Below are 20931 nucleotides of genomic sequence, written 5' to 3'. Positions count from 1 at the left end.
AATTATTTGTGGATTAATTTACAAACACTATTTCACTCATATACCTACAGTCAGACCTTCTCTGGCTTAATTGCCTTTACTAAGTGGAATAAACAAATACAGAAGCAAAGGTCTGCTGAAGTTCCCTCAGATTAAAAACCTTTCAGAGAATCATGGTGGCCAAAAATAAAAGCCTGTAACCCATCTTCTCCTTTTTGTTTTATCCCAGTGGCTGTTGTCAGTGTTTGTTTCTGTGTATGACATTGTTGAAGACTGCTTAAACTTCTGTTCCATTATTAATAGGCTTTGGTCATTTTCTAACATTTTTCTGAGGTGTTCCAGTAGCTGATGACACTTAATATCCATTTCCAGAAATCTTTTTAACATTTTATACACTTTCAGAGATCTCCTCCCAAAGATCTTCCCGAAGCCACATTAACATGTATGAAAAACATGGCCAGAACTTATCAGTACCAGAGGCTGCAGCTGGAAAAAAGGGAAAACTCCCTCATATTCCCTAGATCTTTTCATGACAGTAATCCAATGTATATTAGTGGATGAAACAAAATATCACAATCAAATATATCAAGTCTCATAAGTGTCTTTTGTCTGATTTAGGCCAACTATTTCTATTCCACAAAAAAGATGATGATACTTTTTATAAACTAAATGGAGTACCTGCATCTTTCTGATGTGATAATGCTATAAAACCAGCTGGAACTTTCTAGAAATGTAGCTTCTTTCTGAACAGATAACCTCTTGGTTTAGAGCAATGCAGAGCATGGGAGCTTGGAAAGATCTAAGCTGTACATTCACTTAAAAGAACAATGACAATTTCTCAAGCAGATGAAACAAAAATATTTAGCAATAATTAGTTTTTAAAATTATTGCTCCAGTTCACCGTGTCGCATTGTGATTTTTTTTTTTTTTGGCTTGGGACAAAAGGTCTTTGCTAATGGCCTAACATAAGGCACTGGTCAAGCAGGAACCCCAGCCTTATTACAGAGGGATAGATACAAGCTCTGCCAGTTGGAGAACCAGCAGAAGCTAAACATCGCAGAGTCAAGTTTTTTTAAAAATCTGATTTACTTGTCAATTTTATGCTTAAATAACTGCTTGAGAACACCATGAAATTCACAGCAGCCAAGGTATCGGAAGCATAGCTACAGCCGTTGCTACTCAGAATAGAATCGTAAGAACGATTCTGCTAACTACATCCTTTCAATCTCATGCATACGAATGTACACAAGAATAGTCTACAGAAGACATGCATACTTCCAAGTCTAGTCAGGGCTCAAAGTTTTAGACTCAGAGCATCAGAACCAGGAACGCTGTATCCCACAGTTAAGTACAACACAGCAATCCCTGCTTCACAACACATGCTAAGATTCCCTAAAAAAAGTTCCTTCAACATCTCCTCAGCATGATGCTAAAAGCCAGAAAGGTTTGCTGTGTAAAGGTGGTCCTCAAAAGACACTTCTTCCACAGGTAAGCCAATGTTTCCAAACCCCGTACTGGCCTGTGTGGTGAGTGGAAGTACATTATTATTCTTTGGTTATAACTAAGAAATATGTCAAGGCCTAAGCACTGAGCAAGTGTGTCTCTACTCCAAGATGACATACCCGTCTTCATTAAAAGGCTTTACCAATCTATCTTCAGGTTGTACATAACATTACAAAAACTATGAAATGCACCATATTCTTAGGAAAAAATGTTATCTTTTTAACATCCTCTAAGACTACGTAAGAGGTATCTCAGACTAAACCTGAGGACAGACTAGCAGCGCTCATGCCACATACTCTTCGTAGGAATCCTCACACAAGAAGGATGAGAGGCCTCAGCTGTACGCAGTCCCTAACTGTGCAAGTGTGACAAGAGCCGAAGCAGGGCTGCCTTCAGGAACATCATGAGAACAGGTAGCATCTCTGAAAGTTTAATTGCAACAGAAGCTCATTCCAAGTAGTCTGTATCAATTGTCCACTATTTTCAGATCTCTCCATAGGCATCATAGATACATGTAAATGATTCTCCTAAATTATAGAAGTCTCACACTCTGCTACAGGAGGACCAACCCCACCATAGGATTACGAAGCTCCAATTTTAATGAAATCTGGGTTTTCACTCCCACTGGAGGGAAGTTCCCGAGTTTCACTGTTCTAATAACTTCTGATTTACATCGGCATCCATTTGTTTTTATGGTATCATTGTCTATTAGCAGAAGTATCTCCCTACCCCTTTCTCCTAAATATAAAATAGCAAGTGTAACAAAAAGACTGCGAGAAGTTAAGCATCCAAATGCTTTTCATTTTCTCTAGCAGGGAAGTATTTTCACTGCTTTTTCAATCTAATAAGCCCCTTCTGTGCTCATTCTAGTTTCTGGAGCCTTAATCCCGAAATGTCTGCTCCTGGGGGTTCAGATGTCAGTGATACAAGGCCTAATTCTTAAATGGCACAGCCATATATCTTTGGCTCAGACTTTTGAGAAAATTTTCTGCTCGTGTAAGAAAGAGCCTTGACAAAGTACAAAGAGACATTTGAGATAAGAATGGGGGAAAAAGAACATATGATGGCTGAGGTACAGGCAGTAAGAAGCTTGAAAATTCAAGAAGAAAAACATAGACCTGAAAAGGTATAAAACTGTACAGAAGAAAACCAGGGAGTCAGCAGACAGAAAATCCAGCAAGACTGATGATCAGCCCATTCCAAGGAGAAATGAAAGCTAACCCTTCCTCCATGGGCGCTTTTACCAGGAGTACTGAGCATGCTGGTGCTCAGCCCAGTAGCTTGCAAGTCCAAGCTAGGACCAACAGATAGCTTCCTTCTCCTTTTCACTTGTCTGCATCCTGCTTGCAGAGTCTCTCTGAGCACAGCAAAGGATGCCTGAATAAAATGACCCAGAGAGGGAAGGTTACAAGGTGGTCACAGCTCCTGTGCTCTCAAATACATTTAACATTGCACTCAAGGTCTTGCCAGGGTCTTAGATTTTATATTTCTAGAGAGTAATCTATACAAATATTAGCTTCAACTACTGAATTGAACAAAGATTGTTTAGAAGTAACTGAACTAGTTTAGAAGTTAAGGCAGAGTCAGAATAGAAGTTGGAAAAAATAATTTAAAATTCAAAATTAAGCAACCACGATATCTAAATGTATTCCCTAAAACATTAAATATCTGAACGTTAACTCTAGTTAATAACTGTATGCCTTGCTTCCTATTGCATAAAAGGTCAAAAATATAATCGCTTTTTGGATTTGATATTATATCACTCAAAGACAAAAGATTTAATTAAAACTTTTTGCATAATAGTCTAAATACAGTTACACAAAGTCATTCAGACACATACACATTAGAACTTCTTGAATAAGGTATGCATTACAAAAGCCAGTACTTTCAAAAACAACCTGAATAGCTTTTGAATTTTTTAAATTGATAGATATATAAATAATTTCAATACAATTTCACTAGACTAAAAACTTCTGAGTATGACTGATTTGTATACCTCAGTTTCATAGTTAAGTCAGCAACCAAGGATTCTGTTGACAGACACCTAATCATATGAATTTGCTGCATTTCTGTTTTTTTGCTGAAACATGCATTCTTGATAGAGATACTATAATCTCCTGGAAGTGGGTTAAAAAAAAAAAACCTATACTGGAAAACAGATTTTCTAGGAATTAAGGCAACAAACCATTCATGAAAATCCTTCTTTTTATGAGGTCTAAAATTACTCAAGGCAATAAAAAGCCTATTATTTGGACCTAGACACAAGAACTGAAGCACTTAGTGCTCTATTTCAGAAAAATCTTCAGTTTTAACTCATTGTTAATAATGCTAATTGGTCACTGTACATTTTAGAAAAGTTATGAAAAGCAATACAATTGTATGAATTTTTTCCACAGCGTTATCGGGATATTTCATTTTTAATTCTCTTTTCTGTATTGCTCTCATACTAAGCCTGACAGAATGCTAGGGATTAAGGAAGGCAGCACAGAGAGCGTAATGCAATGAAGTAGCTCACACCCTGACTATGCATAGCACATTTATCTCAAGAATAAGAACAGAGTGTGCATTGCTTTAAAATTCACAACACAGATACAGCAAAAACACAGTAGGAGTTGAGCTGGCAGCTCATGGTACGGGCCAGCAGGACTTCAAGAATATGATGACAAAAAGGGACGCACAGATGAGGAAAGTGCTTTCTGGAGGAATTTTACAGAAATGGAAGGCAGTGTGGTTATGGAGGAAAGAGAAGGTTAGTTCCAAGCACAAAAGTAGGAGAGAGAGAGATATGACATTAAGATTCAAGTGAGGGTAATTCTGTTGAACTGGAAAAGCCAAGGATGAGAGGTTGAAATTTCATCCAGGGGGGAAAAGGAATATTGCAAAGGCAGTAAAATGACCTTAGCAAACAGAGAGGAAGTTATGGCAGAGATTTACACTGCAGCAAAAGGGAAACATGATGTAGAGCAGATTTGGTAGGGAGGGAGGAAACAAAATAGAGGAACACGCAACTGAGTAGTTGAGAGAAAATGGTGGAGGACAGTTAAAGTTGCCAAGTTTATGAACCTGAATGACTGGGAGAACACTGAAGTCAGCACTGACAGAGGAAGACAGGGAGAAGGGAAACTTGATTAGATGGAAAACAATTCAGTTTTGCTGAACCTGAAGTAGAAATGAAACCCCCCAAGAGACAGGGAAAGATCTGTGTCTGGGCAGATAGTGCAAGCTGCATGTAAGGAAGCATACCTGAGAGTCACTCTCAACCTCCGACAACCTGCGATTTCTGAATTTCCAAACAAATTTGTCCTAATCTGAATATTCACTGCCAAAGCTCTAATCAAAATTCACTACTTTGCTGGCTAGTAAGTTAAACCCTATAAAAGAGGAGGATCTTTTTCACTACAGAAAGCTTCTATTAAGAAGTAATTCCTCAGTGTAACATCTTCAGTCTTGACAGTCAAGACATTGAGGTGCTGGAGCGTGTTCAGAGAAGGGCAACGAGGCTGGTGAAGGGTCTGGAGCACAGGCCTTATGAGGAGCGGCTGAGGGAACTGGGGTTGTTTAGCCTGGAAAAGAGGAGGCTGAGGGGAGACCTTATCGCTCTCTACAACTACCTGAAAGGAGGTTGTAGTGAGGTGGGTGTTGGTCTCTTCTCCCAAGTAGTTAGCGACAGGACAAGAGGAGATGGGCTCAAGCTGCACCAAGGGAGGTTTAGGTTGGAAATTAGGAAAAATTTCTTTACGGAAAGGGTGATCAAGCATTGGACCAGGCTGCCCAGAGAGGTGGTGGAGTCACCATCCCTGGAAGTGTTCAAAAAGCGGGTAGATGTGGCACTTTGGGACATGGTTTAGTCTAGTCTACCCTTGATTGGCTTAGAGTAGACTTGGTAGTGTAGGTTAATGGTTGGACTGGATGATCGTAAAGGTCTTTTCCAACCTAAACGATTCTATGATTCTATGACTCAAACATCAAGACCCCAAGGCACTCTACACACAAAAGAACAGTAAGATCCTTGCTACTTGAACAAATTAAAAGCCTTAGTTTTGGTTACAGTATTATGCTACAAACTTACAAGCTTACACAATGTTTCATTTACTTTTTAGTAATCTACATTATGCAACCTGTCTTGGCATCAAAAGCAGTCAAACAAAGTTTTAATCCATGATGTTAAAAATTACCAATTTAGTAATACTTTCTCGGAAACTGTAGTTTCCAACACCAGAAAAATGTTGGAATATAAAGGAAAAAAAAAAAAAAGGATTTTAGTCTTCACAGCATCATAGAAATGTAAGCTAGAAAGAACTTCAAATCATCTAAGTTTTGCACACAGACATGATCAGCCTAAATCAGAAGTTAGTCTAACCAGGCTTTTTTTACAGCTGCGTAACAGTGGAGGGTCCATAACTTCCACAGACAGCTTGCTTGATCTGTGTTACTTTTACATTTTCCTTAATATATGAAACAACTTTAGAAATACCTCGGAAGTTAAGCTTACTCATTCTCAGTCATTTTTACGCACAGGAAGATTTGCATTCCTTCTCATCCTCCTAGCCTTTTAGTTTCTTGACTGAAACTCTTCTCTCACAGTCTTTGTCATAGGTCAGTCTGTTTTCTTAACATGTTCATGTTCAACTTCCCTTGGATTCACTTCAGCCTGTTTGCATCTGTCTTAAAGTTTGGTTCAGCATTTTTCCACCTGAGGCCTCACCAGCATCAAGAAAAAGGGAATAATTATTCTCCCTTGTCCCCCCCCCACAACACTACTGTTACTTCACCACAGAATCAGAATTGTTTTTTCATTCACAACAGCAAGCAAAACAAGAACCTAATTTTCAAAAATGTCAAGCCTTACTATGAGCCAGTCCACTTATAGATACGAGGAACACAGTCTTTAAGATGACAACGACAATGTACTTCTAGTAATAAAATCAAGAGTTCCATGAACATCTTTTTCAGAAAAAAACCCGAGAAATAATCCAATTGCAAGTGCTTTTTACAAGGAAAGTAGAATTTTGTTGGTTGAGCTATACGGTTAGTTAGAAGATGCACCTCTATCTACTTTGTGTCAAAACAGAAGAAGGAGACTACACATAACCTTTCTAGTAGCAAATGTCAAGTCTTAGGCTAGGTGAGTAGGATTTTCAGAAGACAAGTTGATAACACAATACTCATGGTATGATTCTTGCTTCTTAGCCAGTGCAGTACAGGGGCTACAGATAGCCCCTCCCACGCCCTCATCTTCTTTCTTCCCCAGTGTACTTCCTACAGACTTTGGCTTGCGGCAGTTGCCAGAATTTTAATTCTTCTTTCCTGATTTCCTCCCCTAAGTCATGGTGCAAAATTTTAAACAGCAAACTAGCTTCTTTCTAGATTACAAATTGCTTGGACTCTATATGGCCCTGATAGGCCATGAAGGTGCTGCCCCTTTGTGCTTATCATAATGATGTTCCAGCCAGGAGACTTTATTTCTCTTAAAGACATTCATATCAAATGCACTCTTCATCAGAAGATAACATGTCTGCAATATCCTGGATGAAATTCGGTTTCCTCTGGGTGGGGTTGGCTATGCATGGAACCCATGTGTGTGTACCCACACACACAGATATCAAGCTATATTCTATACCAATGATAACTTGCCTGCATACGTGTTGGCCTTGTTCAAGAGATCTGTGCATGCATGCATGTCAGCAAAAGCACGAATCCCCAAGCAGTTGATAGGATGAAGCTGGGATTCCAAAAATTCACAGCAAGTCCTTTTCACATCCTGCAGTTGCAAGAGACCAGCTGCTGGGAGCAGTACCTGTAAGAAGCAACAGGTGGTTAATATCCCAATTCAATTCTGAGCTTATACAAGAGTATTCTCAATATTAATAAATAAAACAAAATAATCCATTAAAAAATTAAAAGACTAAAAGAGAGGAAAATTCCAGCATTATGCAACTGAAGAACTTAAAGCCCAACACTAACATGCTTTTACCTCCCTGCAAATACCATTTAAGATTTAAAATAACAAGCAACATTTCTACCACTGTGTTCACTGGGAAATCATTCCACAGATTGTAATTCTCACACTTCATGCAAACCTCTTCCCAACATTCATTCACAAGTTCCCTTCTTACTGTTCCCAACACTCCATAATTATATCTCATTTCCAAACCTTCAGCATTAGGTATTTCTTTAAATTAAAGTTTTCTAGACCATGATAGATTATGTAAATCTTGCTTGCATGCAAGCACTGGACATTGTACCATTTTTTAGCATCAATAATAAGCATCTTTATGCAACTGATTCCAGTAAGGAATCAATTCAGCTTCCAAAGAAGTCTGTGACCTTCTTGGAAGAATGACAATGCAGGCATTTAAAAGCCTGAGCATATAAAATATTCTGTAACTCATTAATAATCCATATCAGTAATGAATTAGCATAAATGACATATTTATCCTTCAACTTTCACAAAGCAAGCAAGAAGTAAAGAATTTTAAAAACTGATAACATACATTTTATTTGCCCATTAAAACTTAAACATGAGATTTACGTGAACTATAATTGTGCCTTTGAGCGAAATTCCATACTGCTTTCTGTAATTTCTTCTTCACAATATTTTCATTTTCTGTAGCTTTGACAGTTATTTTAATGAGACTTCTACTTTAGAACATAAAGTGTGAAATTAACATTAGTTTGCATCTTCAGTGGATGACAACAGGCAAGATTTTAACATGGAAGTCTTGCAACTGTTCCCTTACATATAGAGAAAACATATACTATAGGACTGCATCAACAATAAGCAAGCAAAAAATACACCAAAGACAATGGCTGCCCTACTTTTGTTAATGTTTGTTTTTCATTTAAACGATTGCTTGGGCAGAACTAAAGAGAGTCAAACAAGAAGAAAACTAGAAGAAAAGAGCAGAGTAAAACTATTTAGAAAACTGTGTAACACCACATGAAAGCTGCAGAATATACTTCTACATTATTGCTCTTGAGAAGACATTTTAGTCTTAGTAACTGTCTGTAGAATCAAATATTTGCCATCATCTCTGTAAGCATCTACCTACTTGGTTTCTGAAGAGCTACTGTTATTGTTTACTCTTTAGATTTTTTTCTTGAAATAAAACTAGCAATTATGACCCAAACTAAACCAAAAAGGACTTCAGGTGTTACAACCTTGTAAAGCTAATGTCTGCTTAAAACTTCATTTTTTGGTCCTGCTTCTACTATGTATGGCTTTTCCTCTCCCTTCAGCCTGCTATATGTGAAGCCTGCTTGAAAACTGTCTTTCTGTTCCTCAAGATATTAATCCCTAATTTGAAGCAATAATCCACTATAGCCTCCGTTTTACACATTTGGCTATCAATGTAGACAGCAAAAAAGAAAGATCATGTATTTAACAAGAGTTTGTATCAACTGTTAATGAAAGAGCAATGAAGGAAAAGCACAAATGTGATTGCACTGAGATACACAGACCGCTGCTATGCAAAATAACTGAAAACTAGTTTAAATCTTAGGTAATCCTTGAAAATATCAAATAAGCCTAACAAAATAAATGGAGATGTTCTGTATGCAATAAGCACAACTGTCAGATAGTCACACAATTCAAAACAAATTTAGTAAGCTTAAAGGTTACTAATCCAAGGTTAAAACAGTACAGTGAGCTAATTTTATTTTAGCATATGTTTTTGAAAATGTGAAGATAATATTAGTAATACATTTTCTAGTACTAGAACTACAGCATGATTAGTTATAACAGCAAGTGGATAATTCATTTGATAGTGAATTTTAGGATAAGATATGAAATTAGAGACTAAAAATCAGGGCTAGAAATCTACTGCAAGTATTTGATTACACAACTTGGGTCCCAGTGAAGCAAACACTTCACACCTGCTTACAACTTCAGTAACTAATTCAAACACAGTCCTAGATAATCATAGGCGTGTTATCAGTATAGTCAAGCAAATAACTCTGAGAACAATCCTTGACTGCTCTGAGAACAATCCGTGACTGCTTAAATGGATTCAGTAGAAAAATGTGTAAAATTATCAACTTGGGAAACGAAATGGAAAGGTGAAATTTGAGAATGGTGTGCAGAAAAGAATTTAAGATTTGTATGCACAAAACAGTCACACTGAGACGCTTGCTCACTCATATGAACGTAAAGCAATGTTACAAGAAGTATAAGATCACTCTTCATTATGGGAAATTTAAATCAGCTCTGAAATCACGGTAATTGAATTTGTAAAGCTACAGATTTCAATACATTTTACTTACCAGACAATAAGACATTTAAATCTAAATATATTTATGTGTACTCTGCTAACTAAAAAGGAAAAGAGAGGCAAAGTGCATCAAATGTATCACATTGAAATTATACGTTGGGCTTTGGTTACTAGGCAACAAGAGCTGTGATGACATCTAGCTATTTCCATTTGTACCTATAGAACTGTTAACCTGGAAGCTGTAACAACCTGCGTTTAAAAATACAGTTTCATCACAGGCCGCTTCGCTCTGCTGAAGCCGGGGGGCGGGGGGGGCAAACTCCTCTCAAACCCATTAAAAAAACCTATATTAAAACTGCAGTAGAGATTAAGTTTAACTGCTGCTAACTACAAACTGGTAGGCTATAGCTCACATTTATTTCCAAAAATAGCCAGTAGAGGGTACCCTAACTTTCCTTTAAAGATCAAAAATTAATATGCATACTGCTTTGTACTGCAAGAAATGCAGAGGGGAAAAAAAAAATCTCCCATTGCTTATTCTATGAAAACGTACCCTCATCACAGCGGTTGTTGTTTTTCTAATCAAAGAAACGGAACAGATTATTATTACAGATGGCAAGTAAGAAATTACATATTCTATTTTTCGTGTCAAAGCCATGGTGATGAATCTTGGAATGACTGATACATTTCCTAGAGCAGATCATTTAACCCTTACAAGTCTTTGAAGACTATTCCCTGGTTATCTCCTCCTGCTTCTCCTTCCTGAAGTGACAGCCCTATTCCCAAAGCTGTGTGCACCCACCATGCCAAATACACCTTTCCAACTCCACTGAGAAAAAAAGGACTGTGACCAGGTACAAGTATTTCATAGAATAGAATAGAATCATAGAATCGTTTAGGTTGGAAAAGACCTTTAAGATCATCCAGTCCAACCATTAACCTACACTACCAAGTCCACACTAAATTTGTTTTAAAATCCACCTGCAGGGCCACCTGCATAGTCAGGAGGGATCACTTAAGGCCTTAAACTTGGGTGCTGTTTTCACTGGAGTACATTCCAGCCCTTCAAAATAACTTGGCTAGATCATCAGCCCATATTTGAGGCTGCTGTCCTCTCTTGTGGTCCTGCAGGTACATGCCAGGAGTATGTTGAGGGCTGAGGGTACTGATGTTGCCTGAAGCTTTTCTCCCTCTTTTTTTTCCCAGGCAGCATCATGACTCTGTTCACCCTTGTGCAGCTGGACATATTTACCTCATGTGACCAAAACACACGCATATTGAGCTCTGAGGCGAGGAGCAGCCGGTACAGGCAAGCAGCTCTCCAGTTATGTGTGACCCATCAGTTCACAAGGAACCCGTTTACAACAGTCTCAGGGAGATCTAGCCTGTGTGACTGACCAACAAGCCTCTACAATGGAAGAAGGCTCAGAGGAGATGAACTCAGGGAAGAAATGTAAGGAATGAGCACCAAGTAGTGTAAAGAAAACTGAACTTATCTCAATACAAGGGGGACTGGAGGATAACCTTTTTTTTTTTTTTTAGATATACGGCTGTACCACTGAATCATCGGATTGTGTAAACATCCTTCTCTGAGGTAATTAGTAGAGTGTAATGTCTTCCCCAGTGTCATGGTTTAGCCCCAGCAAGCAACTCAGTACCACGCAGCTGCTCACTCACTCCCCCTGCCCCAATGGGATGGGGGAGAGAATTGGAGACTAAAAGTGAGAAACACTCCCGGGTTGAGATAAGAACAGTTTAATAATTGAAATAAAGTAAAACAGTAGTAGAAATAATAACAATAATAATAATAATATACAAAGCAAGTGATGCACAATGCAATTGCTCACCACCTGCCAACCGATACCCAGCCAGTTCCCGAGCAGTGATTGCTGCCCCCCAGCCAACTCCCCCCAGTTTCTATACTCTGCATGACGTCATATGGTATGGAACAGCCCTTTGGCCAGTTTGGATCAACTATTCTGGCTGTGCCCCCTCCCAGTTTCTTGTGCACCTGGCAGAGCATGGGAAGCTGGAAAGTCCTTGACTAGCATAAGCAGTACTTAGCAACAACTAAAACATCAGCATGTTATCAACATTCTTCTCATCCTAACTCCAAACCACAGCACTGTGCCAGCTACCAGGAAGAAAATTAACTCTGTCCCAGCTGAAACCAGGACACCAGCTAGCTGGACCAGCACGGGGGGAGAGGTGTATATGTGGCTCAGCCCAACACAAAGTATAAAAAAAAAAAGTGAACAACCAACAGATGGAACTATGAAGAGAGCAACAGACTTGAGCTGGTTTTATCCCACATATTCCTTCCTAGTGAACTGGGGATGCCCAACATCCTGACAGTGGGCATACAGAGACCGGTAACAGGAAGCACTTTTGCATGGTGATCCAAATATATATTGCAATTGCTATATTTTGCTTGTGTTGTGATTTCAGTATATTGCTGTACCTCTCTGCTACATCAAAACATAGCATACATGTAGCACCAAGTATCTTCAAATAAGTAAATTTTATATAAAACATTAAACCCTTCTCATGGACTATCTAGAAACAGCTGGTCAGAGAAGCTGCCCCAGAGTGCCTCCACACCAGACAAGGGAGTTCATCCTACCTGAAAGCTGCTAGATGACTTAACAGGCATCCTTTCACAGTATATTCACTTCACAAAGTTCAGTGCTACACTTGCCTTCACACAGCCCCTTGCTCCCACAGTTGGTACCATTTTATGCAATGCAATCTTTTAGCACCTGTCTTGCTAGTTGAGAATGGAGGAGCAAGTCCAGTGGAAGGAGCCACCAAGATGATCAGAGGGTTGTAGAATATTACAAGGAGAGGCTAAGAAAACCAAATTTGTTCAGCCATAAAAGAGAAGACAAAGGGGAGATCTTATTACTGTCCACAACTATCTAATGGGTGGGTAGAGAAGACTGAACCAGACTGTTCTCAAAGATGCATAGCAGTAGGACAAGAGGCAAGTGGGAACACAGGAAAATGTGATTGGGAAAAAAGGGTTAGGTGGTTTTTTGTTATTTTGTGTGGTGTTGTTTTGGGTTTTTTTGTTTGTTTCTTTGTTTTAAAACCATGAGGGTGGTTAAGCCCTGGAACAGGTTGCCCCAAGAAGCTGCAGAATCTCCACACTTGAAGATACTAAAAATTCAGTGGACAGGCCCCTCAACCTGCTTTGACTGGACCTGCTTTTAAAAAGTTCAATTCAAAGTAAAATTTAAGTTTATTAAATCTTTCTGCCTGCTGATTTAAATCAATTAGATTCAGTAATTTTATATCAATTCATGCTATCATCTTTGCACTCCTCTTTGTACTGATAGATTCTCCTAGCCAGAACATATGGTGCTACCTGCAGTATGAAGATGGGTAAGTCAATATTTTCATCTCCACTATTTTTAAATTTCCTGGAATTTCTTTAAGATTTCTGTCATGAATTCTTCCCAAATTCAAATTGATACCCACCAACAACGCATCAAGATGAGTACAATGCAAATATGAAAATAATGAAAGAACCTATTGCAGGTTTTGGGAACAGATCCCTCAGCATAAACAAAATGAAAATTTCTCAGAACATGACTTTGCAAGCAAATAAGCCAATAAAAATCAAAGCAGCATATGCCAAGAGAATTGAATAATGTGCTAAAATAGAAAAATTTCATTCTTTATCACATGAAGGGGAAAAAAAAAATCTGTAACATTAGGAAGAGACTAACCTAGGAAAGCAGATGTGTGAGAATTCAAGCACAATACAATGCAACATAGAAGCACACAGGAGAGCAAGTTACATCCTTGCTAATGGAAGATATTCCATATTTTCAGTTATGACATTAAAATTAAATCAATTTTAGAGAGCAGCAGTTATGTTAATACCTGTCATAAAAGAAATCTTGAGGAAATACAGTAAAGTTTAACCTCTACTTCTAAGGTTTAAGTAATGATTTCAGCAAACTAAACTCCTTCACTTGCTGTTTATACTATCATAGCATAAAGAAGAAGGAAATGAAAATAGTGGTCAAAGATCATCCGAATTGCCTTATTTTTTTATTCTCATCTACATGCATCTGTGCTGTAATTAAAACTGTGGTTTGTAACTGAAGTGTAGTCTAACTTCTAGTGAAATCATTCAGCACTGCATTGAAATTATGCTATTTGGGAGTATGCACACAAAAACACTAAAATAGATACAAATATTTTAACACTTGCAGAAGTTCCAATTTTGGAAAATTCAACCCTGCTAGCATTTCTATATGAACAATATGTGCAAGTTAAGTGCACTGTTCCAGTATGAAAATACACACAAATAAGATGCTGCACTGGATCTAAAGATGTGCATGAGCTGTAAGTTTAGAACGTGATACCGTGTCTCTTATAAAATATACCTTTTAGGTATTTTAACATCCTTAACTTTATAGGCTATGTGAAGACTTGGATGTATAAATTTATCCTTCAGCTTAATTAATCACCCAATTAAAAATTAGGTGTGGGTGGCAGCTTTATAATATCAGAGGAAGGAATCAGACTGCTAATCAAGATCCAGTCCTATTCCTTCACATTCCCTTAGTACTAGACACAAATTCATTGAGCGCTCAGTTGAAAACAGGCAAACAATCATAATGTGATATTTTGAATGACTGACACTATCTACAAAGTACTAAGCAGCTCCCCACTTGGAAAGCAGCGTGACATTAAAATGGAGTGTAGGGAAAAAGTAACTGTTCTACATACCTGCTTTTTAGGCAGCATTATAATCTGTACTTAGGAGTCCACTTCAGTTACAGTGACATGCAATTTATAGGAAGCACCTGATTTGCTCAAAAAATGGCTTTAGAAGAGATACCACTTTAGAAGATTAATCTGAATGAACTACTAATTATTAGTTAAAACATTTGGGGTGGAGGTGGTTGTTTTCTTGGGGTTTTTGAAGGGGGTGGGTGTGGAAGTTTTGGGATGAATTTGGGATACAGTTGGGGGTTGCTGAAGTGCAGAAACAAGATTCACAAAGCAAATAAAGTAACAGAAGGGTCACTTTAATCAAGTAACACACTATAATTAATGGTGTCTATCCGGTCTACAAGGGAGAACCATGCAGTCTTGTTTTGCTTGAGGGTTCTCCTACATTTTCTCTACCAGAACAGTGCCCTAACCACCACATAACCACATTTTGGCTTAAGCCTCCACACAAGAGAGACAGATAGATTTTCTATTCTGATGGTTATTTTTGTTAACAGTCATGAGCTTAGCCTTTCATATCCTCTTCTTCTGTTAAAAGATACTGGAAATAGAACTGAAACATTGTCTCACTTGGAGTGAAACATTCTTGAACCTAAAATAATTTTAGTTCGAATTTTAGATTTTTCTTTCAGTGCAAAAAATCGTAGACATTTTGATTTGATAGAAACACAGTTTTTGATTTGAAGTTTGGTCACTGAATTTATATGTACAATAAGACATCTAAAATGAAAGCTCAGAATCCATCATACTGTAAATCAGTGCTTATAAGATTATACAGCTGCATAAAATTACCTTCATATTTTCTTAGGGACAGGATAATTTAAATGAGACTAACTAGAGTCTGAACAAAGCCACTTACTGCTGCTATTTTGTCATTCAGAAACTGGGCAATTTATTCTTTAACTATGGGATCTGAAGTGCTAGCCAGTCAAATAATATACAAAGCTCCCCTGCAGAAGGATTAAAAGAAGCTGAAAAAATTAAGTAGGCAGGATAACATAACTCACACTATATGGTCTTCGATCTTTCTGTAAAGGCTGACCCACATAAAGAATCGCTGTATCAGCTGATACTTTTAGCTAATGTGCTTCAGCTATAGGATTTACCTGTAACATCTCACACCTTCGGTACCAGACCACCCCCAGTCTCAGACCCCACTGACAGACACACTGAGTTTGGTTATACCAAAGATTACTATCACAGAAATATTTTTAAAATATTCCCTCATACTAAAGATGTAAAATGCTGACAAAAGAATCAAAATGTTCACAGGCTATGTTTCCTAAAGAATGAAAGACGACATTGGGGGGGACTGAGGGGCAGGGCATTGAGGAAGGAATTATTTATTAGTTTGCTGGGTTTTTTTTCTACATTACAGGCTGGCTGACTTGTAACAAACAAGGCTTGTTCTCCTAGTATAACTGCATATTTGCTGACAATCTTAAAGAGAGGGATTGAAACACCATTTGCAAAACCCTAAAGCCTGTGCTGGAAACAAATAGCAGCATAACTGGGATAGTAAACCTCTGCTTTCTCTATTATCCCATTCTCTGGTACAGAAAATGCATCCATACAACAGGGTTTTATATTAAAATAAAAATTATTATTAGTTTTTGAGTTATTAAAATTATTATTAAATTATTATACAAAACCAAGAACTAAGGACAACAGAAAAAGCATGAAGTAGAAATGCTTTGTGTGCATGGTGCTTAACTTCAGTACAAAAATTGTGTCAAGATTAACATCTAATGTGCAATAAATGGCCCTTCAGTGGACTCAAAAGACATTTGATTACTCCGAGCATTTAGCATTAGATATGTTTATATATTTTATTGAGATAATCTCTTACTTATCATTCAGTTTCCTAAAGCAGACCATATTTGTATTCTCTGAGAAATGTCACAGGGGAATACCTCCTCAAAAAACCAAAAGGCATTAGGCTTAGTGACAGATTTCATAATCATTTTAATCTAGATGTTGTGCGTATAAAATTCAGTTATGTAGGGACAGAATTCCCAAAGCAAACGGCATCTATAGCCTCCCATTTGAAATTTTTTTCAGGTGAAGGTTTAATGCATATGTTTCATGATTTAAAGCATGACCAATATCCAGACAACAGAAATGTTTTCAAGAAGGCCTTTATTCAGCTTCCAGAAATTTCATCGTGTGCATAGCAACATACATCCGAACCTACTTGCAACTGAGAGAGGTCACACACACAGTCTCTTCTTTAAGTGGCTTAATTTACTCATAATAAGCACCTTGAATTTCACAGGGAGGTAGATGGACACACACGTTTTCATTTGCATAGAATGCTTTAAAAATGAGCAAATGACCTCTGCACTTTAAGTTGGCAAGGGCTGTCTTTCAGGTTTTGCCACAGGTAGCTTTATGGTCACATACAGAAATAGATACACGGATGCCTACGGTAAAGGTCATAGCCGAGACAAAAGTAGCTGCTTTCATCCGACTCGACAGAGAAGATTCTCTAACACAGCCTAGCAGCGTGATGATTTTAAAGATCACAGACTCAGAAAAGTTACACAAGCTGTTCAGTCTGAGAAGGCAGTTTACATACAAAAGTTCTTATTCATTAATGTCTAGTTAAAGGGCAAGCACATCCCAGCGAGGCAGGATGAAGGCACCAGGGTTTAGAATCAGAAAACTTGTGATCTCAGTCCCGATTACTGCTGACCTACCCATGGGTCATCATATCCCTATTTCCCTTTTTTTGTTGTTTTGGGGTTTTTTTTGTTTTTTTCCATTTTAATAGTCTATTCAAATCTGTAAACTCTTCTGGGCCACACCATACTTACAGCCTGTCGCCATAATACCTCTCACAATAGAATCCCAATCCTAGCTGGCCCATAAAACAAGCAGTTAAAAATATTTTCCAGGCTAGCCTAGAACTTTACCATTTTTTAGCTAAATGTATGTTCAAAAATTGGGTAAACCCCCTATCTTCTAGAAAGAAAAAGCAATGCATCCCTCCTTAGTCAACTGCATAAGAGAGCAATCTCTCTTCCATTTGCATGTTCTTCCCACCCTATTTTTAGAAGGCCAACACCCTTCTGGTGTAGCTGAGCACTTCTGATCAGTTCTGAGATCAACCTTAAATCATGTTAATAATGAAAATACAGGGATAACTATATATTAGACCAAAGCAATAGCCTATTCGTCCCAGGTAGTCCAGGAACACCCATCTTCATCCACTATCAGAGAAAGGTGCATGAAACCTCACGGTCTGGAGTGAATCAGCCACAACAGATAATGTTTCCTTGAAATGTAAGGAATAGCTTGCTCTTGAAGCACAAGGATACGTCTTACTTTTTAGAACAGCATTTCTAGTTAGTTAAAACCAAACTTCACTTGAGAAAAATTAGCAGTGTCCAGTGCTTCGCAGGTAAATAAATCTAAGGGCAGCAATGGGACAAGAGCCTGGTCTTCCAGGTTTGAAAGGGGACAGTAAAAGATTGTGGTGGCGGCTATGGTTCTGGCTGGTGGGTGAGGGATGCAGGCTTCTTTTAAGAATAGGAGAGGGGTAGAAAATAAAGAGGAAGAAATGGTAAAAATTTTGCCCTTGTTAGAACTGGTTTTGTCTAGCTGTGCTGCAACCAGCAGGGGATCTCCTCCAGACTCTCAGCCACACTGGAAGCAAGTTTGGTGGCTGGCTCGAGACAGAATCTGTTATGTCTTCCTCCCTTCCGCAGTATGTGGTTAAACCCAGTATTCTGAAATGAAACTTCACAGCACTGCTCTGCTTCCATCGGCACCATCCTTTCCTCTATCTTCCCCCCTTCCAAGGAAAAAGGGAAGAAGAAAACCTAGGATGGAGGAAAGTAGAACAGGTGAACCCAACCCAGACCTAGACCTCATATGCTCTCACCTAATTAGGGAGGTAAACCTTACAGGGTGAAATACCTGCTTTGAAACACAGACTATCTAATGGTAACCCAAGGTTCACAGGTAATAATTTCCAAACCAACCAGTGCAGCTAGAAGCACACTGCTCACCTTCTGCATCCTAGGCAGCTCCTCTCACGCGTTTTGTGGCAACATGGTCTATTCATTAGCCATCCACTCTAAGTGTAATAACAACAACAATAAATATGCACATGTATGTTTTTGTACACTCCTCTCTCTAGGTATCCTAAAGAAAAGCTTATTATGTTTCAGCATAAGTAACTTGCTCTTTTACCCTTAAAAAGGGTATGTGGAGTCTTTGAAACAAATAGATATTGGAGGAAAAATAGAGTCCTTGTTCAGTATCTCACAGTCAACCTAAAAAAGGCCTGAATTCTCTCCCTCTCTTAAATGATAGCTTTTCCATGCCTTCAACAACTTTAAGCCTTTCCCCAAAGTGTGCTATTCCTGTCATATTTTAGACCATCCAGCAGAGTGTTACAGGTAAGGACACAGATTTATACAGTGACATACAGATGCTACTGTGTCTTTTTTTTTTTTAAAAAAACACTCCTTTGTAAAGCCACTATTTCACAATAAGCAGAAGTTTTCCTAAGGTAACTACAGTATGTTATTCTATTCTAGGAAAAGTTGTTAATGTAAAACATAGCAATACGTAGGAGTAATTCAAATTTTTCTTTTCATGCATTACTTTACACTTTCCAACATTAAATTTGGTCTGCGATCATGCTAGTCCGACATCTAGCTTAGCTAGAAAGCAGTGAAGTTCTCTATTTTTGTCTGGTCATGAAAAAAATCCTTAAACCACTTTATAACCTACATCTTTTGCTATCTACTTTTCAAAACTAAAGAAATTCCATCCTTCTTTGGAACCTTGTGATACATTACAACCATTTGGATACAATGAAAACCAACTATTTATTCCTATTTGTTCCTGTGCTTTCTAGGGATTTTTGATCTATTTATTGCTCATCGTGTGGCAATTTAGGAGGGACTATAACTAACTGGACTTTCAAAAGCTTTTGATATGGCTATTTCTGGACCACTCAGAATGACAGGAGTTTTTTAGCAGCTATGCACAACTCAAATAGAATTCTAAAGCATACAGAAATTTTGAACTTCCCTTATGTTACCTGACACTAAGAAAAAAAAAAAATCCCTGATAGTCTCCCTAATACTCAGGATCACTAGTGACATTGTACTGATTTATTAAAATGTGAGCTGAAACTGCAAGGAATAGCCAGCTAGAGAATTATAACATTTTTATACAGTCTCAGCCACCTCACTTTAAAAGTTTCTTCTCTGTGGGTATGCAAGGATTATTTTTTACATACATCTATACAATCCTTTTTGCCCTAGTGATCTGATATTCACTTGCTTATCTTTTGACCCTTTCTCTGATCCTGTCCTTGATCTGTAAGAGGATGCACCTTGCACAGTCCGTTGGCGTAAATGGGACTTTCTACCTTAATTAGTTTTTGGCACCTTGCTCATGCATGGCTCTGGCAGCCTACACACTCTCCTAAATCACTCATTAAAGAAACAATATGAAGGAAATGAACAGCTGTTATATTTAGAGCTGCAGTGCTGAGTAAAAGTGTGTTATTCTTTTTATCATTTAAATTAAACATGCCTGTTTAAATCCCTCAGTGACTTCCCATTCACCTCCCACAGTAGTCAGAATCACATGCTTCTGAAGTGCAGGATTACAGAGCAGCATCTCTTCTATAATGTACTCCTGCCTCACCCCATCACCTCCTCCATGAGTTTCTGATTCATTCCCTGGCTCTTGCTTAGACCATGCTGACACAGCCAAGCTACAAGCCTCTTCACCGCCTTTGCCCAGAAGTCTCTCTTCCAGATAAGCAGAAACAAGTGGGTTTTACCTCCTCCCGCCTCACCCCCCCCCCCAACATCTTCTGAAGGAACAAAGATTTCAAGATAGGGAAAATCTGTGATTCAGTTCGTAAGACCTCAGTCTCTTTTCAGAAGAAGTTCAAGGCTCTCTGCCTCCCCCACACACTGGCATCTGATAGTCCGGGACAGTCTTTTACAGCCTCAGGACAATTTTAATTCACTTCTCATACCTTTTAATCCAAATTTTAGGTTCATCTTTTATCTCTTGTACTCATTCTCAGTTCTGTTTCTCCCTTACATATTTCTCTTTAGCAACTACAAGCTGGTGTACGACAGCTCAAATTTCCATTCAGGTGTCTTTTCATTCTTACAAGGCTCATACCCTTCTGCCTACCCAATTTTCTTTGTGAACAAAGTTCTGGGATCTCCCATGCAGCAAGACCATAGCAAAAAAAAGGTGTTATAAAGAGATTCATTGGCTGGAAAATGCCAGCAAAATGTGAATAAAGCATCACTTGGAAGACAGAGAGAAATAGCAGCAAGATATCTTCAGGAAAGAAAAAAAAAAAAAGGCAGGAATGTAAAAATGTGAATACTTCAGGAAAGAGTAGTTGCCATATCTGTGCAACAACAGCTTCTCCTGGTTCTGATGGTCCTGCCACCATTTTTCTCTTTGCCTTAACCAAAGCTACAGCTGTACAGAAACAGCA

At 38.3% G+C, this 20931-nt stretch overlaps 1 protein-coding gene across 1 annotated transcript in view; it reads right to left on the bottom strand.

Moving 5' to 3' along the window:
- The window catches only part of KLHL2 (kelch like family member 2), a 61125-nt gene that overhangs the window by 16197 nt on the left and 23997 nt on the right, over positions 1–20931 (bottom strand). The window contains exon 5 of the mRNA XM_075709191.1: positions 7117–7279. Coding sequence (XP_075565306.1) covers positions 7117–7279 — 163 coding nt within the window. The remainder of the gene's footprint in view (positions 1–7116; positions 7280–20931) is intronic.

This window comes from Pelecanus crispus, chromosome 4 (assembly GCF_030463565.1).
Source record: "Pelecanus crispus isolate bPelCri1 chromosome 4, bPelCri1.pri, whole genome shotgun sequence".
In the NCBI taxonomy this organism is placed as follows: Eukaryota; Metazoa; Chordata; class Aves; order Pelecaniformes; family Pelecanidae; genus Pelecanus; species Pelecanus crispus.
Note: the sequence above shows the minus strand (reverse complement) of the source record. Positions and strands in the feature narration are given on the sequence as shown.